The 17,978-nt window shown below is 28.8% G+C and overlaps 2 protein-coding genes across 2 annotated transcripts; both read left to right on the top strand.

Annotated features, from left to right (window-relative positions):
- Positions 1-7,747: 7,747 nt before the first annotated feature.
- On the top strand, positions 7,748-10,667 carry LOC101491536 (expansin-A12). The gene is made up of 3 exons (XM_012719852.3): positions 7,748-7,927; positions 8,835-9,144; positions 10,057-10,667. Exons 1-3 carry the CDS (start codon positions 7,786-7,788, stop codon positions 10,367-10,369), a joined length of 765 nt encoding a protein of 254 aa, XP_012575306.1. The 5' UTR covers positions 7,748-7,785; the 3' UTR covers positions 10,370-10,667.
- A 3,616-nt stretch (positions 10,668-14,283) lies between these two features.
- Positions 14,284-16,623, top strand: LOC101514237 (pentatricopeptide repeat-containing protein At4g21705, mitochondrial-like). Its single transcript, XM_004514286.4, has 2 exons — positions 14,284-14,597; positions 15,371-16,623. The coding sequence occupies exons 1-2, from the start codon at positions 14,349-14,351 to the stop codon at positions 16,604-16,606; spliced, it is 1,485 nt and encodes a 494-aa protein (XP_004514343.1). The 5' UTR covers positions 14,284-14,348; the 3' UTR covers positions 16,607-16,623.
- Positions 16,624-17,978: the final 1,355 nt, after the last annotated feature.

Below are 17,978 nucleotides of genomic sequence, written 5' to 3'. Positions count from 1 at the left end.
AATATTCTGATATTGCTTTTTCAGATCAAAGCCAAAAAGATTATCCATAATCATTGAGAGAGCTGAAAAAGTATTCTTGAGAGAAAAGACAATGTTCTCATAATCCATCATTGAATAACCAGATTCGTGAGAAGACACATTGTTCAAGATTGAAGACTTCTTTTACTACTTCTTTTATTATGTTTGAAATAAATACTTTGTAAAGAAAACGACTGCTAGAAATCCAGCTAGAAACTGGTGGCGATCTTCTTGGGTGAGAGGCCTCATCAAGAAGGAGCCGTACTTTGATTTTGTGTGAGTCTGCTGATTGACTACAAGGATCAAGGGGTGAGCAATAGGAAAGAGATTGTGAGAGATAGATAGGTTTCGAGGAAACTGGACAATCTGTAAACAATTCACAATTCTTTCTATTGGAGAAAAAGCTGAAATCCAGTTGGATTGTCAGGACTGGATGTAGGTTGTCTCGTTGACAACTGAACCAGGATAAATCTTGGTGCATTCTATCCTTTATCTTTTTACTTTTAATTGCTAATCGTGTATGCCGCATTATAATTCCGCTGTGTATGTAATATTGCTTTAATTTGATTAAAGACTGATATATTCTGATTATTTCGAGGTCATAATAATCAACAACATAGACCTTACTGTGAAGAAATCTATAAAATGACATGTTCCCTTACTTGAGAAAAGTAGAAGAAGGCACCTCAATTACACGCAATACAACAAGCACTACAACATTTTGCAATCATTCAAAATTTATCTAAGTGCTGAGAAAGAAAAATCGGAAAGTAATACATTGTAAACAAACTCTTATGAGACAAAGAGCAAAGAGACATCTTGGTTGTGTTATGGAACATTGAAATATTAAAGAATATTAATTTCATAATATTCATGGGGAGTTTTTAGAAAATATTCTTTTTCTTGCAACTAAAGTCAACTCATTGTTTTTTTTCTAAAAATGAGAAGAAAATATATTCATTGACTGTTTTTCGAGTGTGTTAAAATGATTGGATATGATTATGTCATATTTCTTTTGTTATCATGCATTCTATCATCCTTGATTAATATGCAAATTTGACAATTTTGATATATGAATGCAATGATCAACCACGTGATTTCTATGTGCAGTACACTCATGCTATTGCTCCCTACATTTGTACTTTATTTTTATTCCCCAACCTTTTTGATAGGTGCCAAAAAGGGGGAGAGAAATATATGATGGATATAGGATGAAAGTAATTAATAAAGAATGTTAAGAATTAACCTCTTGCATATGTTTTGAGGGAGTTTAATTATAATGTTAAGAATTAAACTCTTGCATGTGTTTAGGAGGAGTTTATTTACATATTTATGAACATTCTTGCATTTTATTTATATTCATCCATAAAACTTAAGTTTTACTCAAAAGGTTTGTCATCATCAAAAAAATGGGAGATTGTTGAGGTAAAAACATTTTTTATGAATGTTTTAATGACAACAAACCATATGAAATAAACGATTAATTTTTATGAATGGTGATCTTCTAATGATTGCACTTGAGTTTTATTTAAGGAACATGAACTGCATAAGTGAACAAGCAAGAAGCCATTCACGTCATCAAAGTGTATAAGTATCTACTCAATAATAATAAAATCTCAAAAAAAAAAATATCATGTATCATTCTAGAGAATGATTATTACATCTTCAAGATAACATCTTCATGAATAAGGTGACCAATACATTCATACAACAATCAATGATCATACCATGTTACAAATCATGTCTTAACTAAATTGAAAACTGATGACAAATCATTCTGTTTTATAACAAGATCATTCTGCTTTATTAAAATATCATTTTAGTTTATCAAAGAATCATTCTAGTTTATCAAAAGATCATTTTGCTTTATCAAAAGATCATTTTAGTTTATCAAATGATGATTCTGGAAAACCAAAGATCGTTTTGGTTTATTAAAAAGAGAAGTCTGGTAAAACGAAGATCATTCTGGTTTATTAAAAATAGAAGTCTGGAAAAACAAATATCATTATGGTTTATTGTCAAGATCATTTTGGTTATTTCATTTATAGGCAGAAGTAAAATGAATCATTTTCCATAGTCCAGACCTTAAGATAAACAGATGTGAAGACTACTCAAAACAATACTCAAACCCAAAAAGTCTAACTCAAGGCCTAAAGAAACAAACAACATCAAGATCAATCTCAAGATTGATGAGCTATGAGAAAGAACATTGTTGCTGCACCTTTTTATAGAAAGTACATCATGCTTTTGAGACAAACGACTGACACTAGATTAATCTCCAAATTGATGAGTTGTGAGCAAGGACGCAAGTACATTGTACTTACAATATTTTGTAGAAAGTTATGCATAATTCTGATTTGAAATAGTATCAACTGATATTTCACAGCTCATTCACCCACTCATTCACGTTTTCTATCAGACTCAAAAGCAAGAACATTCTTCGATTGTCAAGAATGTTCTAGACAACAATATAAGCATGTATTTAATTGTTTTATAATAGATCTAACACTTGAAAAGTGTGCCCAACGACTATATTAAGTTTAAACATACTATTCAAAGCCTTTTATCATTTATAAATGGAAGATCAATTTGAAGATGAAGAGAATAGTTCAATTTACAAATCTGCTAACACTTGTTCAAGTAATAACAAGTCAAAAACTCTTCAAGCAAACTTCAGCTCTCTTCACTATATTTGTGGATCATCTTTTACTGAGTTTGCCTTTATTTATCTCAAATAAGCGTTGAGAAGTTTCAAGATCCCAAACACTTTTATCATACACATCATTGGTAACTCAAGTCTATCTTTTATGTTAGATTGAGTGTGTTTGTAAAAATCCCTTCAATGCTAAAAGGTGATTGTAAAAAAATTTTCTATGTGGAAAAGTGAAGATTGTAATTGATCAAGGTGTGATCAAGAGAAAATGTGTAAAGGAGAATATTATGGTTTTGAAGCACATAGTGAAAATTTCACGGTTGTGAGGACTAAACTAATAGAGATGGGTGAACCATTATGTTTTGTGTGTGTGATCTTTCTACCTCTTATTTTTAATTATTTGCACACACAAATCACACTTCATTATAAACTAATTTGTTTTATTTACTTCTAACATATCCAAAATATTTTGGACATTCTATTTCAACTAAGATTAATCTTGAGTTAATTTAAATTAAGCACATGAATTAAAATTTTAAAAAAGTCATAATTCAAATCCCCTTTCTTATGATTGACATTGCAACTTCACTTTTAATTATCAAATTTATCAAATAAATTTTTAAAATTGTATAACACAATTCAAACCTCAATTTTCTTGTGTTTTTCAACGTTCACTAAGTTCTTAAGAAACGTTTGAGAGAGAAATTTATTTGGATATTCAAAATTTCCAAGGAACTAAGTTCTTAAGAAACTTTTGAGAAGAAAATGTATTTTAAATTTGAATATATTTTTGGAATTAAGTTCCTAGGAAATGATCAGAGCATAATTTTGCTTATAAAACACAACATTCGCTTTATTCTTTCATCAATTGTTCTTTCACTACTCTTTGATCTTCTTATTTTCACTATCTTTGATAATCTCTTTATCATTTTATTCCTCTTTATTTTCACCATTACTATTTTTATTTTTTGTTTCTATTTGTTTTCTTCTAAACACTAACATTTTATCTCTCATTCTAATTTTCATCATTTTTTTTCTTTCTTTCATTTCTAATATTTTTCTTTGTATTTTGTCATTAAAATATTATTTTATTTTTAATTTTTTTTAAAATTATTTAGTAATTTTTTTACTCTAATTTTTTTTATTATCTTTTTATTAATAATTGGATTAAATAAAATTTTGTACTCTATAAATATATTATATTTTATTTTAGTTTCTCTAAAAAATTTCTTCAAACAATAGTTCCTCAAATATTTTCTATCAATAATTTTGGTTAGTGCTTATAAGTCAAATCATATGTACTATTCAAATTTTTAAATGATTTTTTACAAGAAAATTTAGAATATTATAAGAATATGCACTATTAAATTTCAGTATTTTTTAACAAATGATGAATTAAAAATGAACATTTAAACGTTAAAAGCTTAAAAAAATATATTTAATTTAATCCCTTGTTAAAAGTTCTAAAGTTTTGTAGGACCATTCTTAAAAATCCCATGTTAAAAAATCATATTTTGAGAGATTCTATACGTTTTTTTATAAATATGCATGCAAAATAAATTTTAAAGAAATGATCAAAATTTTTGTTGAAAAATATTTAAGCGACAATTGTTTGAAGAAAAAATTTAAAGAGACTAAAAACGGAATATGGTATATATTTGTAGAGACATAAAATTTATTTAACCCTTAATAATTTTATTTTGTCTTTTTTGTTTAGTTATTATTTAAATATTAATGATTTTTAATTTTATTTAAATTATTTTTTAGTATTTCTATACTTAATATTCTTAAATTCTATTTTAATTACCGAGGACCATTGTTCCTTATAAAGTAACTTTTAATTCTTTTATTTTTATATATTTAAAAACCTTTTAAAATATTTCTTTCAATATTTATTTTAGTATTTCTGTAAATTATTTTTTTAAATATATTAATTACTGAGAACATTGCTACTCAAAATATATTAATCTTCTATATTTTTTATTTGAGCATTATTTTAAAATATTTTTAGTAGACAACATTCACAATGACATAGTTTCTCGGAAAATTTTCTGCAAAATATCAAATCAACTGACCAAAAGTTGAATTAGTGGATAAAAAATTACCTGTCGTTTTGGGAGAAACTTTTTGAAGTCATTGTTCCTCAAATTTCTAATCAGCTGCTGACAAAACATTCAATCATTATCTGTCATTTTGCGAGGAAAGTACCAAGGACATTGTTCCTCGAAAATATTTTGCGACCAAATCAGGTCTTTTGGAAAGTTCCTTAGAAAAGCATTGCAAGGAATTTTGGTGCATTTCCTAGGACTTTTATTCATCGGATTTTAGCTTTTTTTTTAGTGGACTACCGGTTTTCTAGGAGTTTTTTGGCAACTCTTTGCTGCAAATTTCAGAAAATACCCCATCTGCTTTGACAATTGGCCATTGGTAACTTCAAGTTACGAAGATGCAGTTTGGAAGGACACTATAATGGTATGAACTTGACAATTTAATTCCTTTAGTATTTAATGTCTTTTGTCTTTTCATTTATACTGTTATTATTATTATTATTATTATTATTATTATTATTATTATTATTATTATTATTATTATTATTATTATTATTATTATTATTATTATTATGTTTTAAGGAAAAGTTTGAAGTCAACGAGGAAATCAAAAAGTATATATTCTAATATTGGAAGAAAAAAAAATTGGAAAAATAATCGTGTGTATTTTTGGTGAGTGCTCATGAGAGATTAGATGAGCCTTTTGTAAATGATCAAGCACGGCAAAAATCTAGAAAGAACCATATAATCCCAATTCCATACCTTCGAAGCTCATCAAGTGGTGGTAATATTGCTGACTATAATGGCTTGAGGCAGGCGTTGGATGCTAGTAACTAGAGTTTCAACTTTAGAGGTACAAGTAGTTATGCTCATGCAACACCAGCTTGCACCGAATACTAAAGCCAATGAGGTATACAATTCAAAACATATATGTGCAAGTAGATTAATAAGATATGTAGAATTGATTTAATAATGGAATAAAAACAACTAAATTAATTTTGATTGAAAATATCATTCGTCGGTGATAGTTTGTTTGTCTTGTTTTGACATATGAAACTCTAGATGTCTAATTGAAGTGATAAGAAACTTAAAGAATTTTCTACGGTTTAACTTTTAGACTTAATACCAAATTCAACATCTATAATGGTAAAAAAATGGATTGGAAGTTGACCACAAAGTTGTGGGGTCTTATTGTTTTATAGGATTCATTAGAATAATAGTTAAATAAAATAAATAGACACAAATAAAGGGGTTGTTATTTTCTAATTAAAACTAGACTAAATAATTATTAAGTTATTGTAGTCACTAAGATTAGAGTGCGACTTTTCTTTTCTTCAATCAAACAACACATGACTCCTATTTATGTGTTTCATATATGTAAGAAAACATAGATTTAGATAATAATAAAAAAAAATCTTTAAGAATTGTGAGTGAGGTTTTATCCTCTTTGAATTTGTAAATTGAAACTTGATAGAATCTTATCACTAAGTTCTTTGTTATTGTAACGATTTCTCTTGATTTATCAATATTATGACGCCTTCTTTAACTAACTTTTTTTTAGATCGACTTTTATTTAATTATTTTAATTTTCTCATATTTTTATCCATTTATATTTGAATTGTCATCAATGAAACTAATTACAACACATGAGATCGCATGAAATCTTTTGAACTAAATAACGAAACATGTATTTGTACTAAACCGTTATAGCCTGCATTTAATAAATCAACTTGTTGGGGTGTTAAGGAAAGCAAGAATGATAAATTAAAAATAATTGATTTTGCTATGAACAAATTAATAAATAATTTTTGAATTTAGCTGCGGTTACAACTGCCGCGAAACATTGTTACACTGAATTTCGCCTTTCATAAAACACCCGTAGAAAACAAAAAACAGCCATGATATAATCAAACAACAATTGATACCAGCAGTTGCCAAAACCGCCACATAACGCCGCGACAGTGATTTCTGCGCCAGGTGCCCAATCACCACAACAAGTTTCCTTCAAAGGTTAGAAACGTCGCCGCTTGCCACTAACAATCGCCGCTTGTAGTAAAATCTCTAGAGCATTTATGAAAAATCAAGCACACCCATGGTGTATTAGACAAAACAGCGTCAACAACAAAATTGTAAGGGTGTGGTGTAAGTGTTATACCTCTAATCATGTATTAAATATTATCACTCTAAAAGTAGTTCATATTGCTTGCTACACCTGTTTGATACATCACATCTATGATGTTAATCCAGAAAATTTATTTTGATAAATTCTTTTTACTTTTAAAATATGTGGTGGATTGTTGTAAATTTTAGGGATATATATTTCAAAAAAAATTAAATAAATTGAATTTTATATTTAAAGTAAGAGCGGTAATATTGATTTGGTCTAACCGAACTAAACCACTAACTACTTTTTCCTCTCTTTTAGTTAACTAGTCTTACTACTTATTTGTGCACCTGATATATTTTAGTAGAACGTGCAAAACTTTTTTTTTCTTTTTCTCCCACTTCTTAATTTTCCACCGGTAACATCTTCTCATAATATTTAAGATAATATATCTTATTGTTATGTTAAATCGATTTTATACTAACTATTAGAAGAGCTTGTTGAATTTTGATAGATTTACACGTATGAAAGGGATAAATTTTTAAGGACAATTTCGTCTAAGATTTAGTTAACTAATTATTGCTATGCAGATTTCATTTGATTATTATTGAATTGCATCGATGACCAAAATTTACGGTAGTATTTTCATTTATCACATACAATAGATTGGGAGATACAGTATAGAAAGAGAGATAATTTGAACACTGCGCATGTGCTTATTTATCTTCTTGTCTGAAAGCTGTGTCATACAACCGTACCTCTCTTCCGTACTTGATAGAATATGTTGAGAAACGCGTTTTTAAATGAAATTTTAAAGTCGTTAATTAACAGATCAATTTTTATTATTTAATCACCGACAACCGCGTATTCAATCTATAAAACAACGCACTTCTCCAAGGGTCTTATCATACTCACTCACTTGTTTCAGAAAAATCAAAAACAAAACAAATTAAAGTGATAAAATGGGACCTATTGTGATTTTTTCATGTTTTGTTTCTTATCTCTTATTGGTTCTATGTGCAGTTACAATCCACGTCCAAGCTGACGTTTGGCTTAACGCTCATGCAACATTCTATGGAGCCAATCAAAGTCCCACCACCCTTGGTAAGAATATTTTTAATATTATGCAACAACAACAATTCATACATCTAATTTTGTTGGATATTAATGAAATGAAACGGTCTAAATTAATTTTATACTGACATTAAATAAAATAAATTATTTTATGGTTAATTTTAAAGAGAATTGATATGAAAAATCAATAGACTATTTATGTATGTCGTCTGACATAAAAAAGAATTTTTCAATTTTGAATTGCAGATACAAATGAACTTAATTAGTATCATAAGTTTTTATTGGATTGCAGTACAAATCTATTTTGCATCAACAATACATCTTTATTAAAATTTGTCTTTAATTACATTTTTTATATAAAAATGTCTTACTCATGCAATTATTCTTCTCTCGTTATATTTTTCCTCAATATACATATACGGGAGAGAATCCAATATAATTAATTTTATATCGCTCAAAAGTATACATAGTTTACAAAACTAATCGTATGCTTGAAAATTTATATTGTATAAATTATGTCTATAAAATTTTATATAAATCTATCAATATTTTATATATCATTGAAATGCATCACAATTAACTATATTTAAATAAAAAAGTATAAGATATTAATTTTAATATCGCATGATTAGATGATCACTTAAAAAAAAAGTCAAATTGGTAGCACTAAGTGTATTTGGTGTACGTGTCATCTAATATCGAAGTAAAATAGATATATATAGTGTTTTGTTCAACTTTTGAGCACCCGACTCAGCAGAATCTGTATGAGTAGTTTTTCTGTTATGTTTGATTGAGTTTGATAAAATAATATTCTAATCCTAATTAATTAACTATCTATGATTTGATTCCATGGTGAAGATTGATCACTTCTGTGTTTTATATAAATAAGAACCTTCCCATGATTTAATATTAAAATTAATCTACGTGAGAATTTCAGGAGGAGCATGTGGTTATGATGATACCTTCCATGCTGGGTTTGGGGTGAACACAGCAGCAGTGAGCACTATGCTATTTAGAGATGGTGAAGTATGTGGTGCTTGCTACCAAGTCATATGTGACTATAGAATGGATCCAAAATGGTGTCTTAGAAGACAAAGTGTGACAATCACTGCCACAAATTTTTGCCCTCCAAACAATCATGGAGGATGGTGTGATCCTCCTCACCACCATTTTGATATGTCAATGCCTGCTTTCTTTCGCATTGCACGACAAGGCAATGAAGGCATTGTTCCTGTCCTTTATAAAAGGTAGAAATAACACATTTCTATTAATACATATATCAAACCAACAAAAATAATATAACTATAAAAAAATATTGTACAACAAAAGAAAAATTATTAAAAGTGTTCCAAAATATAAGCAAAAGTGAGTTAATAAAAATAAATGTATTTGATATAAAATTTAGACTAAATAGTTGAATCACTTTTACTTATATATTTAGTATAGAGAAGTAGCATTTTTCTTTATTTATCATGAAATAGCATGTGAGAGAACCGAAAAACTCTTGTGTGCCACAACATTTTATATACAAGATTTAGGTACATTCAGAAAATAAAATAAAAAATTAGAAAGAGAAAATAAATATATAATATATAATTTTTTAAATAATTAAAAGATATGTATTTTTATATGATTAACTAAATTTTGTGTTAATTTTTTTATAAAATACGTTCCAAATTAACACCACCATGTTATTAGAACTTTTGATTTTTCTTATTTATTACTATATTTGTCCCTAAATATATGACCCAGTCAACAAATTGTGGAAATTAAAAAGGTTAGTAACAATAGTAAATTTTGTTAGAATTGATATTATTTTTACAAGTTTACTCTTGTAGAGAGAAAATTAGTTACTGTTATTATCATAGTATTTATAGTTTATTGCAAATTATTAAGGATGTATTAAGAAAAAATTATTTAGTTCAGTTAAAAATTGAAAGAAAAGGATTTACTCGTGTCTTATAAAAATGGATAACCATCAAATGAAAGTAAAAAAAATAAAAAATCCTTATATAAATTACATTTGATACTAGAATCTTTTATACAATAGTAGTAAGTTATGTGACACATGAGAAACAGAAAAGGAATAGTAAATATATTTTATTCAGAAACTATTTAAACTTTGACTTATCTATAGATGCATGTACTTAATTAAACAGGGTGGCATGCAAAAGAAGAGGTGGAGTAAGGTTCACATTAAAGGGGCAATCAAATTTCAACATGGTGATGATAACAAACGTGGGTGGAAGCGGTGATGTAAATGGAGTATGGATCAGAGGATCAAGAAGTGGATCTTGGTTACCAATGCACAGAAATTGGGGTGCTAATTGGCAAAGCAGTGCAGATCTAAGAAACCAGATACTCTCATTCAAGATTACTTTGGTTGATGGGAAAACATTACTGTTTCTTAATGTGGTTCCTTCCACTTGGAAATTTGGACAGACATTTTCATCCCACAATCAATTCTTTTAGTTTCTCTCTCTCATCATGACCTGGAAACAGAGACATATATCAAACATGTCCCAATATACCTTGCAATTTTTAAAAGGCATTAGTGGATGTGGAGGTTATTATATATTTATATGATAAAGCTTATTTCTTCTTTTTTAAATTTCATTTTGTTTCACACAATTTGATAATACAGATGTAATTTTCTTATTCAGAATCAAAGTTTGTATGATATATGCTCCGATCACAGGGATATTAAGTGTTTGTTATTTCATTCATATAGAAATTGATTTGATAAAAGTGATTCCTTTATGGCTTTTTACATTTTTAATGTGTACTACGTATTTTAATTTATTAGTTTGAAATGATAATATATTATTGAACATGGTAAAAAAATAAAGTTGTAATATATCTTACAATATATATTCTTCAAATTTTGTAAACAAAAACATATGTTCTTGAATTATTAAAAGTATTTTTTATACAATTATATATATATATATATATATATATATATGAATATTTTACATGAAAATATAAAGGAAAAAATATTTCATTTCAACACTTTCACTTATACCTTAATAACATCACTATATAACAATTTTCTAAATATTTTGATTCTATATATATACCCGAACTTTAAAATAGTAATCAAAGTTGTGTGACTTGTACGCATACACAAATTACTATCGCAAATTCGGTGTTTAGTGGTGGTCAAAACGATATGTAAATTGGCACCATTATAAATTTTAACGGCGGTTCATACAAATCGTTAGCATAATTACCATTATAAACTTTTACTCTCGGTGAGAACCGCCACCAAATATTTAAAAAAATTTGAAGATTTGACTCAAGTTGGAACCGACCCCAAATAATAAATTGTTTATTTGTCAGTCGAAATCAATCCTAGATAGAAATCAACTTTTTTTACCTGCGGTTCCAACTGACGCTAAATGTTTCCCCACCCTTTTTCAGTACATTTTAACCGTTCATGGGAAGCAAATAATGGCTTGTTGGTATAATGCTCTTTTGGAGTGTACTATTTACAACTTGCAGTAGTTTAAATTAAACCAATATTATAAGATGCAATACTAAGAGTATTATATATAATGCCAAAATCAACTACTAAGAATATTAATCATATATTTTGTACACATAGCATGTCCACAATTCCCCCTTCATCAAAATAACGGACTCTATTTTGAGACTAACACGATACTCCCACCACAGTTACAAAATAAGTCTCAAAATACCAATGCAATAGTGACAAGTAGCACTACTTGTTCAAATGTTAAAACACTAATAATATTTCATAGTCTTGGTAAGGAGGACTGTTGCTACTAGAAGGAATAATGGCAGACAAGTAATGAGGAAGGACCAGTAGGAGGACTTTGTTGTTGCTTCTATAACATAACAAAAAACATATACATCTATACATAATAATATATTAAACATCATTTTATAGCAAGTATGACATTTGACAACTATTAGAAACAATTATACAATTAAATTTCTATTAATACTATTAGCAATCTAATTAATCTATAACATATAAATAATTATTAATTATTAATTTTAAATTATTGATATTCTATTAATTTTTTTAGGAATATTAATATTATTATTGAAATTTGCACAAATTAAATTTTTGGGCAAATATCAAAGTAAAGACATGCAAAGATAAAATAAATTGACGGTGCCGTTTCTTAGAAAGATCAAAAGCCTTAATGGCTTACCCTTAGTGGTGCCTTTTTTAAAGAAAAATACAAAACAAAAAGTCTTAATAATGGGAAAGGAAGAAAACATGGTATCAAGAGAAATTCGTCTGTTCGACTATCATTCCATCAAATTAATGGCACCACTGATTCATTCATCGCTATTCAACGAACTCACCACAAATTTAATCATTTGGTCACCACCTATTCAAATTAACTTTTTGTATTTTAAGGTTTATATACAATCATGGAAAAAAATAAAAAATTAATTGTTAAAAATTTGAATCATTCCACTTATTTAGGATTTGTTGATTATAAATATGATCCGTATTATATTGTCTGGTACGCATCTTTCCTCTAAACTTTCATTGATGGTATACATAACTTTTCATTTTTCTAATCATCTTTTTGCAATATCTAAAAAACTATATTTTGTTGTTTCAATTATTTTAAAAAATGAGTCATGGGATTTGATTATTAGAGTTGTGCGACTGTAGTTTCTACCTAATTGAAATGGCACATAAGTTTTATGCGATGGAAATGGTATCGATGGGTGAAAACATTTAATTCTTTCTTTCATAAATAACAATTTTAAATTATACACAAACTGAGTTTGTTATGTTATTAATTTAACAAATTTGTGTTTTATTTTCTTACGGTGATAAAATTCAAGCAATAGTGCGAAAAACTCTAATTTTTCAACTTGAGATTAAAATTATTGAGGGAACTGTGTACAAACCTTCGCTCTTTTGGTGTTGTCTCTAACTCTGGAGCATATAGAACAATCGGGTACCAATTCAAATTAAATTTGCAGAATGGTACGAGAAATGGGAACCGATTTGGTCACAACCTCTCAATATCCATTCATTTCATTTCTGTAAATTCAAAATGTTGACAATAAATAATTAACTGGTAAATTTATTTCAATTTGTCATTCTTATTTTTTGGTTTTATTTATACAGTTCAATCATTACTTTTTTGAAATAGATGTCATGGGATTTTAGTTGGAGTGAGACAAGAGAGAGTTTATGAAAGGAACGATATCAATACAAAATTTATAGTTATTAAGTTAGAGTCTCATGAGTAGGTCTTTTTATACTATATAAAAAATTTTAGTGTTTAATAATTTTCTCTATTAATTATTTAATTTTATTTTCTCCATGTAGTATAAAGATTTAATGTGCACTATTTGGACCCTTGATGACCTGAATGCATATTTGGACCCTATGTTGTTGTCCGACCAATTAAAAAATTCCAAAAAATATAATAAGTCATAATAATGTGCTTAATTTTATATATTTCTGTAACGTTTTATTATACTAAAAAAATTTCCAAGAAAATCAAAACCAGACTCAAATCGAGTCCCATAGTTGAGCTAATATTCTCATTGATGCTTTAACAAAGTGTTCAATTTACATCATAAAAATATAATAAATAAATAAAATAAAAGATAAAAAAATAACAATAACTAACAAACAAATAAAAATAATATTTTTGGTAAAAAAAAAAAGAGGAGGCTATGCAGTATGGCTCCCTCCTTCACAAGCACAAGTTGTCAAAGGACTACTTTCCATTGTGAGATTTTGAAGTTGCTGAAACAAAAGAGATTCCCACCTCAATAACCTATTTCCATCAACAACACCTGAATAATATCATAATTGACTTTATCGCCTAAACTTTGAGTTCTTTTTTTTTCAACAGAAATAGTAGACTTTGAAGATCACTCTTATACATGCTCTGAATATGGGGCTCAATTGTGGTATGAGAAGTGAGCTGAAAAAAGTTCTAATAGAAACTTACCTAAGTGTTCACTTTGTTGTATGAAAGGAATAATACAAATTCCATACTTAAAAAGGCCGGCAGAGTTGCTAATGAGTTTAATAAATGGCAAGATTGAAAGAGTAAACATTTTAAAGATAACATTCTAGCATATATATAATAGTATGTTTTGTTTTACCTCTATACCGGAAATCTTATAAAAAGTTTTTCAGTAATTTTTAAAAATCTTGTGTCGAAAACTTGAATTTTTTGGTCCAGAATTTTTTGAATGCTAGAAAAAAAAAAGTGAATTTGAGTTGATAAAATAATTATAAATAAATTAAGAATAAATTTGATATTTTTAAAATATTGTGGGGGTATAGGTAAAATTGAAGGATAAAGAGTAAAATTTCCAATATTGGTGGAATGAAATTGTGGGCTTGATTTCGAAAGCCCATTGATCCTTCCTAGTTCCCAACTCATTTTCCCTACCGTTAACAAACATTTCTGCAAGCTCACTCAGTTAAACAATGGCATCGACAATATTTCTCAAGTCTCGTAACTTCACAGCAACATTTCTACTGTGTAGACCGTACTGTTCAACAGTCACGAACAGTAGAAACCTCTTCTCCAGAATCAGCCCTCTCGGAGACCCCTCTATCAGCGTTTCTCCCATTCTCGAAAACTGGCTTCAAGAAGGTAACACTCTCAGTGCCCAACACCTTCAGTGTATCATCAAAACGCTACGCAACCGCAGACGATTCCATCAAGCACTTGAGGTCACTTACCCTTTACTCTTTTTCGTTTCTATAGTCGCAATTAGGGATTATTTTTTAATTGCTGATGCTACAATATTTAGATAAAAGAAAAAAAAATACTAGCTTTTACAACTAAAATGCTGATCAAGTTTAGTTTCTCAGAAACTTGTCTCTAACTAGGCTATCAGAATTTTTTTAAAAAAAAAGGAAATTTTAGTCTCTCTTAGAGACATTTTGAGTATTTAAATTATGTAATGGACTAATGTGTGTTTAGTGTATATTTTGCTTACTTTTTGTTATTGTTGTTACTCGTGAGGAACTAAATTAGTTGCCACATTTTTTTACTTCAAATAAAATAAGGAGTGAATTAAATTGAGATTTTTAAAATTATTTTGTTATAAAAAAGGCTTGTAGATTTCATAAGATATTGTAAAAATTAATGACTCATAAGATTTTTGTAACAGACTTTTATAATTAAGATTTTCTAATTTGAATTTTAATGAATTTATTTATATTTTATCACAAACATTTTTATAAGATCTGAAATAATTTTATGGATATAAGATTTTAAAGGATCTGATAGATTTTTAGCAAACATTCAAAATTACAAGAATTAATAAAAATAATAAACTAATTTAGATCACGTAAAATACTTTATGGAATACCAGGAGTCTTTTAAAATCCTAATTGAAGTTGAAAACTTGAAATCATATCTTATGTTTCTTTCTTTAAAGGTTCCATTTGTCTTGGTTATACAGTAATCAATGAGATATCTTCAATGTTGATAACTTCAGGCTTCTGAATGGATGAGTAGCAAAGGGCTATGCACAATTTCACCAACTGACCATGCCGTGCAACTAAATCTTATTGGTAAAGTTTGTGGACTAGATAGTGTGGAAAGCTATTTCCAGAATTTAAGTGATAGAGATAAAACTAAAAAGGCTTATGGTGCTCTTTTGAATTGTTATGTGAGAGAAGGATTAGTTGATAAGTCACTCTCCCTGATGCAGAAGATGAAGGATATGGGTTTTGTTTCTGCTCTCGAATACAATAATATTATGTGTCTTTACTTGCAATCCGAGCAATATGAGAGAGTCCCCAGTGTTTTGGCACAGATGAAAAAGGATGGTGTTGCTCCAGACAGTTTCAGCTATAGGATTTGCATAAACTCTTACGGTACGATGTCTGATCTTACGAGTATGGAGAAACTGTTGGAAGAAATGGAACAGCAAAGCCACGTTGGATCAGATTGGATCGCATACTCTATGGTGGCTAACTACTACATCAAAGCAGACATGAAAGAGAAAGCTTTGATCTACCTGAAGAAATGTGAGGATAAAGCAAGCAAACACAATGCGGTTGCATACAATCATCTCATTTCGCACTATGCAAGTCTTGGAAACAAAAGAGCCATGATGAGATTGTGGAAACTTCAGAAAGTTAACTGTAAGAAGCAACTTAACAGAGAATATATAACCATGTTGGGTTGTTTGGTGAAGATTGGGGACCTTGACGAAACTGAAAAGTTACTTTTAGAGTGGGAGTTATCTGGTAATTTTTATGATTTCAGGGTTCCAAACATTCTTTTGATTGGATATTCGAAAAGAGGGTTGGTTGAAAAAGCAGAAACGATGTTGCGAAGCATGATTGACAAACAGAAGAATCCTACTCCAAACAGCTGGGCGATCATCGCTGCTGGATATGTTGCGAAGGAGAACATGGAGAAGGCATTTCAATGTATGAAGGAAGCTATGGCTGTAGAAGCTCAGAATAAAGGTTGGAGACCAAAAAGTAATCTTATTTCCAGCATATTGAGTTGGGCTACCAATAACAGAGATTTAGATGAAGTAGAAGATTTTGTTAATTCATTGAAGACTGTGATTTCAATGAATAGGGATATGTATTTGTCCTTGATCAAGATGTATGTTAGATGTGGTAAAGAAGTAGATAAGATATTAGAGAGTATGAGAACTGATAATATAGAGCTTGATGAAGAGATAGGGGAAATAGTAAACTCAAGATTGCAATAATATTGGTTTTTTATTTATCTCCAGTTTTATATATCACTATCATTGGTGTTGAATGCATTACATGACCTGAGTGATACTAGAATAGCATTTTGTGTTCTAGATCTATTTAAAAGATGCATTTATAAGCCAGTGCTGCTATGCCTAGAAGATTTCTACGTCACACGGAGATCACGATCCACCAATGTTATGAAGTTAGACAGGTAATCAATTTGATTAGGGTACTGTGTTATTCAGTAACCAGTTGAAGTAGTGAATCACTGATGAATTGGTAAACATCAGAATTTTAAGTTTTACACTAAGAAAACATGATGTTTGGAAAAATAAGGGTATTCTGTTAGCTTATTATTCGACCCGACATATCACCAAAATAAGCCTATTTACCATGAACAATGTTTATAAAATGTTCACTGTAAATGACCATTTATGGTCCCTTAAGGTGGTTGGCAGCAAGAAAAAATTGAGAGTTCATTATTGAGCTGCTACAACCACTGATAAAGCTTGCAGTTGATAGATCGTGTTTGTCGCCATTGATGTGTTGCAGTTTCAAAACTTGTAGACAAAACATTTTTGTCTGCTTTACACTGAAAGTGTGGTACTGCGAATGCGATACTAGTTATTTTCTCCTTGTTAGAGAAATGATCATTACCCATGATGATATGTCTTGCTAACTCTACATACCTATCAAGTTGAAGAAATTACCATTACTACCTAGCTTGACTCGACCATGATCCATTATAATGACAAGGCTCTTTATGTTATTATATCAGCCTTTTATTATTAAGTGGTATTATTAGACTTTTATCATTGTTATGTCTATTTTCTGTTATTAACGTTTAATCATTAAGTTATGGAGGAATGTATGGTGATGTATCAGTAGTGTTGGCTAGGAGAGAACCACCATGGATTTGTAGTGAAGGTCATGTGTAGGAAAAGAGAGGCAGAGATAGAAAGGAAAAAGAAGAATTTGGATTCTGGTTATCACTCTTAGAATTTCTCTAGCCCTTGTTAAAATATAGATCACATATAGGATACTGAAACACAAAGTACAACTTTACCGTATCATCCTTAAGTCTTAGTTTAATTTGTAAATGTTGATATTGTTAGGTTAGATGTCTTGTTCTGGATTCGAATCCGAGACTCACAGTTGTGTGAGTTAATTACGATAAAATTTACTATATTTATTAAGACAACAAAAAATACATTTAAACACGGCCATCATATGTCCTTATGTCCCTAAAAGTTTCACCATTGTTTCTCTAGTTTGAATTCTTAATATAATTTTGTATTTAAGAAAAAGAAAACAAAATACTGTGATTTTATAATTAATGTTATGATTTTAGTTGATTAATACTATAAGTGAACCATCTAAACT

The sequence above is a fragment of the Cicer arietinum genome, chromosome 7 (assembly GCF_000331145.2).
Source record: "Cicer arietinum cultivar CDC Frontier isolate Library 1 chromosome 7, Cicar.CDCFrontier_v2.0, whole genome shotgun sequence".
In the NCBI taxonomy this organism is placed as follows: Eukaryota; Viridiplantae; Streptophyta; class Magnoliopsida; order Fabales; family Fabaceae; genus Cicer; species Cicer arietinum.
Note: the sequence above shows the minus strand (reverse complement) of the source record. Positions and strands in the feature narration are given on the sequence as shown.

Coding starts and splice junctions, on each gene's coding strand:
- LOC101491536 (XM_012719852.3), top strand. CDS start 7,786: ATGGGACCTATTGTGATTTTTTCATGTTTTGTTTCTTATCTCTTATTG. Junction 7,928..8,834: donor TCAAAGTCCCACCACCCTTG/GTAAGAATATTT, acceptor TGAGAATTTCAG/GAGGAGCATGTGGTTATGAT. Junction 9,145..10,056: donor GTTCCTGTCCTTTATAAAAG/GTAGAAATAACA, acceptor TTAATTAAACAG/GGTGGCATGCAAAAGAAGAG.
- LOC101514237 (XM_004514286.4), top strand. CDS start 14,349: ATGGCATCGACAATATTTCTCAAGTCTCGTAACTTCACAGCAACATTT. Junction 14,598..15,370: donor GATTCCATCAAGCACTTGAG/GTCACTTACCCT, acceptor TGATAACTTCAG/GCTTCTGAATGGATGAGTAG.